Here is a 14,009-nt window from a genome sequence, read left to right on the forward strand (position 1 = left end):
AAAAAAAAGACAGCGAGTAAGCGAGCCCTCAAAACACGAGCTGACTGCAGGACATGTCCAAATACGAACATTTGTACCCACTCTGCTGTTGACAGCGAGTCTCTTATCTTTATAATCAGGTATCTTCTATAGGCCAACTAGGCAGGATGGTAGTGTGGCAGAAACAGATCACTGAAGTCTGAAAACATGCTTGCACTGAGGCAAGAATGAAAGCAAATCTCAGAAAAGAGACACGCAGCAACTATGGGGGAAAACTGACAATAGCAAACCAACATTCTGAGTCTAAGGGTTTGGAGGAAATTGTCTTTTGCTAGAACCATTAACTGATGGACACCCATTTCTCCACAGATGTTGCTTCACATGCTGACTCTACCCACCTCTATTTCAGTTCCAGATGTCTAGCATCTCCTGTGCTCTGCTTTGAGATAGTTTCTGGTTTCATTCTGAATTTGATTGTTTTTGAGTCACAGGACAGGTAAGAGAGAGTTTCAAAGGGATGCAGCAGCTAGAGATGACTATGGAGATAAAGACAGATCACAAATTATCTGCTTTTAGCCAGTTTTCAAGGTGACGAGTATGGATAAAGCAAAAGCACACAAGGAAATTTAAACTGGCAATAGAAGGGGGAGAAAAAGAGGAGAATTTATTTGTTTGTTAGTATGGAACTAGGTGAAGTTGTGCTGCATTAAACATGCAAGTGTACCAGTTGGCATAAGGGTTATTTGGCCCATTAGCAGTTAAGCAGCCAAGTAATTATCAAACACAGACATGCAAATTTAATAGGTTGAAATTGAGAAGTTGAAACCTCTAACCCAAACGTGAAATAATCTTTAATTTACTTTTGTACCTAATCAGATTTCAAACTGAAGTTTAACCAGTGACTTAACTTCTGCAGTACCTCTAGATGATGTTACAGTCAATGACACCCTCCACCCAGTCATTATCCGACAGGTGCTGACACCCACTCCCAAAAGTCCCAGTCATTACTGAATAGCTAATGATTTGTAGATATGAAAAATAATCTGATGAATTGCACAAAGGTTGCGGTTTGGGTTAAAGCTTTCAACATAACTTGATGAGTAGTTTATCTGTTCTATAACATTTTCCTTTGGCAATAGCTGTTTGTACTGCTATTCGCAATGTACTGGCAACTGTTATCCAGTCTAGATTCAAGGGAAGTGAAACAAGGAAACAGTTGTCAAAAGAAAAAAGGTAGGTGAAAGTTTTATACATTTAAAGAGAGTTCTGGTCTCATTCCAGCAAAAGGACAGAGAAGGAGGTCAAAGACAACACTATTTAAATCGATTCACTCAGTTGAGCGCAAGACAGCAGGGGGAAATCTGACAGCTTTGAGAAAGATTAAAATAGTTACAAGTGCGAGCACTGGGGCTGTACTTGTACCGTTCAGAGTAAGGGACCAATGAATTTGCTTTTGTGGTACTTGCTCAGTAGCAGTTCAGAACAACATGACCAAAACAAGTCAAGAGCAGGGTCTCCTACCCACTGCAGAACACTTTTACATCTTCCCAACAATAACAATTGGAGGATGACACTTACCAAGGATGACAACTGAAAACTGACAACTGGAAAGCAGAATACTGGCCTCAATTTCCCTAAGTGCACAGTAACACAGAATCCTACACTATCTATTGTATCTACCGCATTGCCCCAGTGGAACAGTACCAAGTTACATGAGCTCTGGCATGTCCCAACATTCCATGAAACTTATGTCAGACACTAACCCACAGAACACCATGTAACTGAGTTAAATCCTTGTGATCAGTACACCTAACAGCAAATTGGGCAAAAGCAGGTGGAATCCAATCTCCCAGCAGGACGTGATTAATTGAAGACCATTCAGTAGTACAGTCTCTCAAATTGGCCTCCAACTGCAAACAACTGCAGTTGATGAAGGACACATGAAAGCAATTACTTCATAGTATACAACATTTCTGCTGAGAAATTTTAAAAATCCAAAAATAATTCTGCAGTCATATTAAAAAAAGTAGGGGAAATAGGCCATCAAGCCTGGTCCTCCAAACAGCAATTTCACAGTTGAAGTTCAACATCAACTCTACAATCTCACCTTTAAAAATAATATCCTTTCATTTTTGAGCACTAAAACAATCTATTAAATTCAACTTTGAATGTACGTAATGACCGAGTACTGAAGGTCTCTGGGCTACAGAATTCAAAAGATTCATACTGTAAAATTCTCAACCTTGGCACTAAACAATCAATGTCTTGTTTTGTATTCCTTTAGATGGTGCAATTAAAACAATAAAAAGACAAAAGAATTAATGTATCCCTTCAGAAACTCCTCTTTGATCAAATAAATGGATTTGCAAAATATTACTTTGCTCATACTCTCACCAGTGTATCATAACAAAACATTCATTAATACAGCACCTTTCAAAACTTCAAGATGTCTCAATTGCTTCACAGCCAATTAAAGATTTTGAAGTGTAATTACTGTTAATTACTGTAATTACTGTGGAAGGAAATTTGGTAGCCAGTGTGTACATCGTATGGTCCTAAAAATGCAGCGACATCAATGACTATATTATCTGCATTTCAGAGATGCTGGATGAGGATGAATGTTTGGCAGATAGCAAAGAATAATTTTGCTTTTCTTCAAATTCTTGCATCCAGAATTTTTGTGCTAATTATTGAAATCATTTCTGTAATAGCATTGAAACTCTTTAATCATAGCAGTCCCAGGAATGTGTCTGCACTTGCAACAGTCTTGACAGAGCAGACAAATATTTAGGGAAAAGCAGCACCAACGGCTTCGTCATTATTCTATTGAATGCCTTCAACAGGAATATAGGAAAAAGAGTAGGTCGATCAACTCCTTGAGCTTGCTCCACTATTCATTAAGATCATGGCCGATCCGTGGCCAACTCCATAATGTTTGCCTTGGATCCATTTACCTTGATTCCCTTGCTTAATAAAACTGTTTTTTTCAGATTTAAAAATTTAACAATTGAATTACCACTGTCTGCCATTTGAGGAAGAGAGCGTTCCAGACCTCCATTACTCCGTGTATCAAAGTGCTTTCTAACGTTTCCTGAATGGCCTGGGCCTAATTCTTAGACTACAGCCCCTGTTTCTAGAATCGCCAAATCAGTGGAAGTAGTTTATTTTTAACTCCCCTGTCGGCCTGTGTTAATAACCTGAAGACCTCAAGGGGTCAAGTCCTCAAGCCCAGAGCCATGAAGTGGACTATGTGGACTTTGTCTTAAATTCTCTTTTTTTTTTATTGTATTGTTGTAGAAGGACTGTTATTCTGAACTTTTTATTTCTCTATTTTCTAATTTATTACAATGATTTTGTACTTTTGAAGGTCTGTAATTCTGGACTTTTTATTTCTTTATTTTTCTAATTTGATTCTCCCCCCTAAGAATTTGTGCCTAAGATGGCGTCGTAAGCAGTGACTTGTAAACTTTTCACTGTCTTCATGTGAGTACATGTGCCAATAAAGCTGATTCATATGAATTCATGCTTTACCTTCTAAATTCCATAAGAATAAAGGCCTAATTTGTCTAATCTTACTTCATAACTTACCCCCCTCGAAGTCCACGTAACATCCTGCGTTGAACTTCCTCCACAGCCAAAACATCCTTCCTGAGGTGTGATGCCCAGATCTGCTCACAATACTCGAAGTGCAACCTAACTGCGGTTTTATATAACTGCAGCATACCATCTGTACTCCCACACTCCAGCCCTTCAGATATTGCCAGCATTCCATTCGCCTTCATAACTATTTTCTGTAACTGTCTGTCACATTTTAAAGAGCTATGCACCTGAACTCCCAAATCTCATTGGACATCCACTGTAGTTAACTTTGTGCCTTCTAAAAAAACGTACCCTGATCTAACCCTTTTCAGTCTGAAAAGGATAACCTCACATTTGATTAAGATCCATCTGCTGCAGCTTTTCTCATTCACCTGACCTATCAATATCCTGTTGTAATTTTAGGCTGTCATCACTGTCTACAATGCTGCCCAATTTTGTGCCATCAGCAGATTTGGATATTTGACTTGTCGTGCCATTACAAGTCGTTAATGAATATTGTGAATAATTGAGGACTCCCTCCCATATTAGACAACAGCCTATTGTGGGGGACTTTATCAAAAGTCTTCTGGAAGTCCATATAAATAAAATCCATCAACTTACCTGTCTACTATTTTTGTCACCTCTTCAAGAAGTCAGAGGTTTGTCAAGCACGACCTACCTTATGAATCCACGATGAAGCTCTTTGATTAACTGAAATTTTGCGAGGTACTAAGTTACCCTATCCTCGATTATAGGATCCAACAGATTCCCCACCACAGATGCTTGGCTAACAAGTCTAATTCCCTGGTTTCCCTCGGTCATCCTTCATAAACAGCAGTGACATGATGAAATTTCCAATCCAGGAGGTACCGCTCCTGAACCAGGGAACTCAAAGATTATGATTAGGGCATTGACAATGTGCTCTCCCCACTACCTCATTTAACACATGTGGATTAAATTGGTCAGGTCCTGGGGATTTGTCACTCTTCACTTCCATTAATTTACCCATTGATTTATGTAAACTAATTTATTTAGACCCTGTCCATAATCCTCTTAATTTCTTGACTTCCGGCAAGCTATCCTCCTTTACGCTATGAATACTGAAGCAAAATAATTGATCAACATGTCTGCCATTTCCTCATGGTCATTGACAATATCCCCACTCTCTGCCCTTAATGGGCCAACAGCACTCTTAACCAGCCACTTTCCCTTTATATAGCCATAAAATTTCTTTTTAACTGTCCTTTACCTCAATATAACTGGAGCTAATAATTCATCCTCAATATTTCCATGTACAGGGCCTTGATTCAGCCAGCAAGTTCTGTATCATTTAGCAATCAATGCCTTTTAAATTGTAAATGAAGGAACTGCATTAAGGTTTATTACTATACCTTGAACTATTGGTGAACTGAGAGCTATAGGTTGTAGATTGACCTGGAGTAGCTGCTGTAGTAACTGGCCGACTGGGACTTCCAAAAGACATAGGACCTACTGACGCTGGTCTCTTGATGTAAGGGGAGTATCCATGGTTATGAGACATCATTAGAGATGATCTATTCGAACTTAGCTGAGTAGAAGGGCCTGCCAAGTTGGAAACAGTGTATCGACTACGATTTGAAATAGGTCCAGAGCCAGTATAAGCTAAACACTGATTGCAAGAGCAGATTTGACTTCCATGGATCGATCCAAAAACAGCTGATGGATAGGGTGCATCAGAAAGTCTTTGAACTCGTCTTCTGAACCCAGTAGTTTTATTTATCTGACACAAGCTGGCGAAATTCACAATGTAGTTGTAACCGTAGTGCCCCAAGTCCACTATTTGATGCTTTGCAGCAAGACAATCCTCTATAAAAATGGAAATGGTCATTTCATAGGTCGTCCAGCCACCTTCATCATTTTCCCATTGCCATAACAATCCTTGTCCTGGTGCAGATGACTGAGCATATAGTTGCCTCCTAACTCGCCTCATTCTTCCTGTAAGAACATTGTGAAACGGGGAATTAAAATTAGAATCGAGACAGAACACATAGGAAAGCAGAATATTCATGACCGCACATAATCAGCACTTTTCCTTAGAACACACTGTACAGTAACTCAAGTATTTCATCTTCTAGAAGTGCACCTAGTCCTTTCCCACAATATTTTAAAGTGAGGTGAATAATTAATAAAGAGAGACCCCTAGGCATCACTAGCCCAGACCTCCTCAGAAAGCTCATCTCTCTGCCTTCCTAATTTAGATTTCATCAAGAAATCATATGCTTCACTGGTACCGTTTTCTAATGGAAACTCTGAGCAGAGAATGATTTTAAGGTAAAAATTAAGTATGGCTCATTTCTGCTGTTTCTAACTTCTGTGAGTAATGAAGGATAGACTGTTTCCTCAAAAGAATCAAATGTCAGGCCCCAACTTGTGTTGCCTTGGTGTTAGTTATAGGAATAGCAAATCTGGGAATAATTCAACTGGTCTGTTCTCTTAGCTGGGGAGTGACTGTGTAGACACAGGGAATAACAAATTGAACAAGCAAAAAAATGTCTGGCAGGACTTATTCATCATACAAGTTAATGAACCGATTGCACAGTAACAAGTGACACTTCTTGGGGAAAAAAGTTGTTTAACCTGCATACTTTTGTGGTCAGTCCAACCGCCAAACGCATGCAATTTAAACAGATTGCCCAAATCTGAAAAGTCATAAAATACAAGGTAATATATTTAATTGAATTGGCTTATAACTAGCAAATATGATGCTGGAGACGTCAAGGGAAGGACCATATCCTCAGCACTTCTGGCTGAAGGCACAAAGTGCTTCAGTTTTAACTTGCGAAGCTATTTTTTGGATTGCTTTATTGTGGATGAAAAAGTTAATTGCACCTCCTCCCTTCTTTAGTTCTTTCGTTCACTTTCACTGAATGTTCCAAGTTCTGCTCTTTACGGATTCATTTCAGTCTGTCTATTCAAGCATGCTTCTTTTGTTGCTTAGCAAGCGTGTAGTCCTGCCTTGTCACCTCAAGGCTTATGCCATGGTGAGGGAAGGAATCATAAAAGATCAAAATAAGAATTGCAAGTTGGAGTAAATGATACAGATGAGGCTCAGTGTTATCAGGGATTAATAAAGAAGGATGGATAGCATGGAAAATGTAGTACACAAGAAAATATTAAGAGAAAAAGACAAATCAGTAGAACATATTTAAAAACTGTGTATCTAAATGCACGCAGTATTCAGAATAAAGTTGATGAGCTGACGACACAAATAAAGACAAACGGGTATGACCTAGAGGGGATTGCTGAAACATGGTTACAGGAAGATCAGGACGGGAGTTAAATGACCAAGGGTACTCAGTATTCCATAAGGACAGACAAGAAGGAGCAGAAGATGGAGTTGCTTTATTAGTTAAGGATGACATCAAGGCTGCATTAAGAAATGATATTGGTGCTAGGGACCAAAGTGTTGAATCAGCCTGGGTGGAAATAAAACACAAAGGAAGAAACCCTTTGGTAGGAGTAATTTACAGGGTCCCCAAACAGTACTTCCGAAGTAGGGCATAGTATAAACCAGGGAGTAACGAGAGTTTGTGAGAAGGGCATAACAGTAATTATGGATGATTTGAACATGCATATTGACTGGATTAATCAACTTGGCAAGGGGAACCTTGAAGAAAGGTTTATATAGAGTATATGAGGAATTGTTTCTTAAGGGTGACATATCATGGAACTGGTTGTATTAGATTTGGTATTACGTAGTGTGGAAGGATAAATAAATAGTCTTGTAGTTAAGGATCCTCTCGGAAAGAGTGAACACAACATTCTAGAGATCAAATTTAACTTGAAAGAGTGAAGACAGAGTGTCATACTAGATTTTTAGTGTTGGACATAGGTAATTATACAGGCTGAGGAAGGAGTTGGCCCAAGAGCACTGGGAAAAAGTATTAAAGGGCAGGAGAACTGAAGAACAGTGGCAAATACTTAAGGAGAAACTAAACACCTCTCAGTTAAAGTATGTTCCCGAGAGGAAGAGGGATTGTTGTAAAGGTGAAAAATCATCCTTGGCTTAATAAAGAAGTCAAGGATAACAAAGGCAAAACCTAGGGCAGATCATACTGCAAAGGTTAGTGGCACCCTGGAGGGTTGGGAGTACTTTAAATGTCAGCAAAGGGTCACTAAAAACAAAATCAAAAGAGCTAAGATGAACTACAAAAGGAAACTAGCAGAAAACAAGCACTAATATCAAAAGCTTCTAAACGTATTTAAAAGTACATAAAAGAGAATAGTGAATGTAAATGTTGGCCCTTTAGAAGAAGAAAATGTCAAGGTAATAATGGGAAACTCAAATGGCAGAGGCACTAAACCAATATTTTGTCCGTTTTTACAGTATAAGATAATAATTTCTTCCCAAATACTGCAGTTACTGCAGAGGAATTTGGTGAAATTACTATAACTAGGGAGAAGATATTAAGAAAACATATGGGATTAAAGCCACGGCACGAGGTGGCAGCAGAGATAGTGGATGCATTAGTTATGATATTCCAAAATTCCTCGGATTCTGGAAAGGTACCAGCTGATTGGAAACATGCTAATGTGACACTCTTATTCAAAAACAGAGACAGGCAAAAAGTGGGAAGCTATAGACCAGTTAGTTTGACCTCTATAGTCAATCAAAAAGAAGGTGATAACTGAGCACTTGGAAAAACAAAGCTCAATTCACTGGTGTCAGCATGGTTTCACGTAGGGCATGGTGTGCTTGACAAACTTGCTGGAGTTTTGAGAATATAACCAGCAAAGTGGATAATGAGGATCCAATGAATGTGGTATATCTAGATTTCAAGAGGGCATCTGACAAGGTGCCAAATAAAGGACTAATCCAGAAGGTTAGATCCCAGGGGTTTAAAGGTGGAGTATTGGCTTGGATAGTGGATTGGTTGATTGACAGAAAACAGTGAGTCAGGATAAAATGGGTCCTTCTATGGATAACGAACTGTAATTAGTGGGGTGCCACAGATTCACTTCTTGGACTTCAACTATTTACAATCGATAAAAATGATCTGCAAGCAGGGATAGAGTGTAATGTAGGTAAATTTGCAGATGACACCGAAACAGTTGGGAAAGCAGGCTATGACGAGGAGATAAAGAGTTTACAGATGGATATTGATAGGCTACGAGAGTGGGCCAGAATCTGGCAGATGGAGATAAATGTGAACAAGTGCGAGGTTGTCCATTTTGGCTACAGAAAAATAAACAGGCAGATTATTATTTAAATGGGAAGCAGATTCAAAGTACATGAATGCAGAGGGATCTGTGTGTCTTTGTGCATGAATCACAGAAAGTGGGTATGCAGATGCAGCAATAAGAAAAGCAGATAGAATCCTGGCATTTACTGCAAAAGGACTGGATTATCAAAATAAAAAAGATTTGTTACAACTATATTAGGCGTTGGGGACACCACATCCAGAGTATTCTGTCGAGTTTTGGCCTCCTTATTGGGAGGAAGGATGTGGTGGCAATGGAGTCAGTTCAGAAGAGTTTCACCAGATTCATTCCAGGAATGAAAGAGCTGTCGTATGAGGAGTGGTTGAATAGCTTGGGATTGTACTCACTGAAGTTCAGAAAAACAAGGGGGAATCTGATTGAGGTATATAAAATAAGGGGATTGACAGGATGGACATTGAACAGATGCTCTCCTTTGCGGTTCAGCCTCACACAAAGGGTGAGAGGAGGTAGATTCAAAACTGAGACAAGGAGAAATTACTTCTCTGAGGGTTATGAATCTGTGGAACTCTCTGCCCCAGAGTGTAGTGGAGGCAGAATCAATCAACAGATTCAAGAAAGGCAGGATAAAGGGCTATGGGGAGCTGGCAGGAAAGTGGAATCGAGACCAGGATAAGATCAGCCATAATCGTGTTAAATGGCAAAATGGGCTCAAATGGGTGAAATGCCTATTCCTGTTCCTAATTTCTATACCTCATTATTTAGCATGCCTGCTGTTGCTGCTGGCATATTCACTGAGTCTAAAATGACCTCCTGGCCTGATCGTAATTAAAGAATGAGGAATATTAGGTCATGTGGTTATAGATGGTGGTTGAATAGAACTCTGTCACTGATGCCTTACTGCACTACAGGATGCCCAGTTTTGAGCAGCTGGATCTGTTCCGAATTTATTCAAGTTAGAGCATAAATATTGTTCCTCAATTGTGCTTAAACGTACGCAAGTAGGGGGCATTAATCCGAGTTCCACTTGAACAGATATGAAGAAAAACTCACTGAAACCAAGATGTAGATGAGTTAAGAGTCACATGCTGATAATATTTTACTCTAAATAAATGTTAGAGGAGTATGGGTTAGCCTCAGCACTATCCTTCACTAACAAAAGCAAATTGCTGGGAAACTCAGCAGACCTGGCAGCATCTGTGGAGGGAAAGCTTCATTCGATAATGTTATTGACAGAGGGGGAGGAACAACAAGTGAAATGGTTTGCAAGGCTGCCTAAAGCAAGAGACAAAAGCCAGTGACAATGGTGGTAAAGGAGAAAAAGAGATATTAAAAAGGCTGTAAATGAAGGTATGAAAGAGAAAATGGATCTGTTCTGATGAGAGGATCCCCCATTCAACTCCTCCCTCAGCCATGTCTTGTGTCTTTGTAGTTTCTCAAATCAGGTTCCAAACTCATGATAAAATTGGAAAGACATTCTTAACAGATAAGCCCCATGTGTTGGTGAAAATAATACTGGGTTTTTCTTGGCTGTGTATGCTGGTGTCCAGTGCCCAGATTGACAGTCTGTTTAGTTTTAAGCTTGTAGTAGCTTAAATCAACTGAGTCGTTTACTTTGCCACTCCTGAGAAGTTAGGGGTCAGTAAATCATTCTGACAATACGACATAACAGGTCAACTCGGAACCTATATGCCTTTCCAGGTCTATCCCGAAAGCACCCTCAAAACTTTTAGCCTTCCTCTCAGTTGCACAAAACCTCATGCATCACAAATTCCACTGTCAGGACATAGAGTCATAGAGATGTACAGCACAGAAACAGACTCTTTGGTCCAACTCGTCCATGCTGACCATTTATCCTAAATTAATCTAGTTCCATTCACCAGCATTTGGCCCCTATCCCTCTAAACCTTTCCTTTTCATATACCCATCAAGATGCCTTTTACATGTTGTAATTGTACCAGCCTCAACCACCGCCTCTGGCAGTTCATTCCATTCACGCACCACCCTCTGTATGAAAAAGTTGCCCCTTAGGTCCCTCTTAAATCTTTCCACTCTCACCTTAAACCATTGCCCTCTAGTTTTAGATTCCCCTCATTCCAGGGAAAATACCTTGTGTATTTATCCTATCCATGCCCCTCATGATTTTACAAACCTCTATACGGTCACTCCTCAGCCTCTGACACTTCAGGGAAAATAGCCCCAGCCTATTCAGCATCTCCCTATAGCTCAAACCCTCCAACCCTGGCAGCATCCTTGTAAATCTTTTCTGAACCCTTTCTAGTTTCACAACATCCTTCCTATAGCAGAGAGACCAGGATTGAATGCCGTATTCCAAAAGAACCCTAACCAATGTCCTGTACAGCCACAGCATGACCTCCCAACTCCTACACTCAATGCACTGACCAATAAAGGAAAGTGTACCAAGGAAAGATGGCAAGCCTTTTCACTACCTTATCCATCTGCGACTCCATTTTCAAGGAACTATGAACATGCACCCCCAGGTCTCTGTGTTCGGCAACACTCCCCAGGACCTTCCCATTAAGTGTATAAATTCTGCATTGATTTGCCTTTCCAAAAAGCGGCACCTCACATTTATCTGTGCAATTCATTTTCCAATTGTCTAACTTACAAAACAACTACCACACGTAGCTGGACTTTTCTGTAGTTTCAACAATCACCTCTGCATAAACAGGTTTCCTGTTATTCTTTCTGGTTTCCTGTGAAGGCCACTGTGTCAGTGCGCAGATAGCTGGTAAACCATTTTGTACAATACAGCCCACATATCTATCAAGGAGTATTTTGTCTAGACCTGCAAACAGCCAATTCCTTCTGATATTCTAACAGTTCAAATCCATTTTTTCTTTACCAATTGATTGCCCACGAAATAGGATGAATATTTCTCACTTCACTTAGAAAATAAGTTAGGAAGAGAGATCCATCAAGATCTCTGTTATAGATTAGCACACTGCCCTTCACCACCAGGACTTGTTGAACACAAGTCTTCTCTTTGTCAGCTAGACAGCTGTGTCACATAAACATGTATCAAACCAGACTCTTGTAAGGAGTTTCAAGGGCAACGTGTCCTATCATTTCAGTACAAATTAGTGTCAAATAAGCTCTCAATGAGATTGTAGGTATGACTGACATGGAAAGTTTTACACCTGTGCAATGGGCTACTTGGCTAAATTTCAGGTTTTCCACTAAGCTGAACAGGATTTGTTAAAAAAAAATTCATTTATGGGATGAGGGTGTAATGAGGGTAAGGCCAGAAGGCAGTCCAGAGTCAACCAGATCTGGAGTCAAGCAAAGATGGCAGACCTCCTCCCCTTAAAAGGAGATCAGTGAACAAGGTGGGCTTTATGACAATCATCAGTAGCTATATGGTTGCTGTTGGGCCGGTTATTGTTAAACTGAATTCAACTTTCACCATCTACCATTGTGGGATTTGGACCAATGCCCTAGAACACAGGTCTGGAATTTGGATTACTAGTCCATTGACATTACCACTGCATAGCTCCTCCACTTAGATGATCCTGATGCTGCATGCCAAAACAGAAATGCTCCTTTCTTTAGCAGTGGTAGCTGAATGTCTAGAATCTGTCCAGCTCTGTCCTGATAAGTTCAAAACCTCTCCTTCCATCTAGCTGTGCAGTGCCATGGAATGTGCATTATTTTAAAAGCAATACAGAAGTTGTGAAAAATACAAGCTACTGGTCCAGCTCCCAAATTAGAAGAAGCTCACTTTAAGCTTTCTGAAAAGGGAGAAATGGGGCAGAGGTGGGGTGCTTTCCAAAAAGTGAGGTTTCTGGAGAGTGGCAATGTTCCAGGAACTGGTTTCTACTAGATTGCTTACGGTAACACCAAAATTTGAGATATCAGAAAGCATGTTTTCACATTGGGAAATCTGGAACTCTTTACAAAAACTTATTGAAAAACAAGGCATGTTGGAGGAGTTAAGATACAGATCAGTCATTATCTAAATGAATAGTCGAACAGTTTGAGCGTTAAGTTGCTTATGCCAGTTCCTTTGTAAGTTAGAATAAATTGAAATATATCAAAAAACAAAGTGAAACTTGCAGAACAGTCCAACAATTCTTACTAATGGTGGATTTTAAAGGAAGTTCTTTACATGACCAAAAACTGCAATGAATCTTCAGAACTCCATGCTAAAACTGTGGAAAAGAACTGCGAATGCTAAACATTAGAAACAAAAAATAGAAATTGCTGGGAAAATTTAGCAGGTCTGGCAGCATCTATGAAGGGAAAGCAGAGTTAACATTTTGGGTCCAGTGACCCATCTTCAGAACTGGGAATATACCTTCACTTTCAAACGTCTATTTTCACAAAAGTGGCTGTGTAACTCAAGCTTCAGAACCTGCATGATACCTGACCACAACAAAACCATGTGGTTTCAACAACCTGATATAGGAGTAGCTGTGAATTCACAGTGATGAGTTTCACTTAAAATAACCAAGGTGGCCGAATGGACATATTTGAAGTAATGCACGAAATCTTTCAAAAACACTGAAAACAGGCATTTTTGTTCAACTGATTTATTTGAAGCTTGTACAGATACAGTGTCTTGGACGGAGCCCACCCTCCCCCAAAAAAAAGGTTCTGAGGTATTTCACAGTGTCCATAGTGAAGTTATGAAAAGACTGATAGTGATCAAACTTGAGGCAGCAAAGCTGAAACTGGAAATTGATTTTGGAAGGCTAACTTAAAAGTACTTAAAAAAAATCATGCAAGGTCATTGGAGCATTTAAGAAACACTCAGAATGGAAGATGTGCAAATCCCAAAAATGTTCTAAGCTGCATCAGGTGGGGTAGAGTTACTCTTACCACATGAAACACAGGAAATGACAGACTTGCAAAGTAGATAATTAACAAGTCCATACGGAAACTCTCTGAACAAGCCAAAAGTTTCTCCCTCCACTCATTTAAATGGTGCTTAAAATTCTTGCATAGCTTACTTAAATAAAAATCTGTCTTGTTTTTGGAAAGCTGGATTTCAGGTGCTACATTTCTACGAGTGGCCTCTGCAGCAATGATTGGTGTTTACTTAGACTTATCAATAGCAAACAGATATCTGGGTATAACCATTATTTCAAGGGTCAAATTATCAAAAAGTACCAAAGCCTGGGCTCAGTTTCACTGAAGATTGCCCGATATGAACAATTCAAATAGTACTGATGATATCAATTGAAGTCATTTAATTTATTACAAAGCCAACTTGCACTCATTATAAGAAT

General features: G+C 39.6%; 1 protein-coding gene across 1 annotated transcript; it reads right to left on the reverse strand.

Annotated features, from left to right (window-relative positions):
* Window positions 1–4,949: 4,949 nt before the first annotated feature.
* LOC125481492 (probable E3 ubiquitin-protein ligase DTX2) lies at window positions 4,950–5,530 on the reverse strand (the record flags this gene model as incomplete). Its single annotated transcript, XM_048593099.1, has 1 exon — window positions 4,950–5,530. A coding segment is annotated over exon 1 (578 nt), but the record flags the coding sequence as incomplete, so codon positions are not given.
* Window positions 5,531–14,009: the final 8,479 nt, after the last annotated feature.

This window comes from Rhincodon typus, unplaced genomic scaffold, assembly GCF_021869965.1.
Source record: "Rhincodon typus isolate 14 unplaced genomic scaffold, sRhiTyp1.1 hic_rhity00002324, whole genome shotgun sequence".
In the NCBI taxonomy this organism is placed as follows: Eukaryota; Metazoa; Chordata; class Chondrichthyes; order Orectolobiformes; family Rhincodontidae; genus Rhincodon; species Rhincodon typus.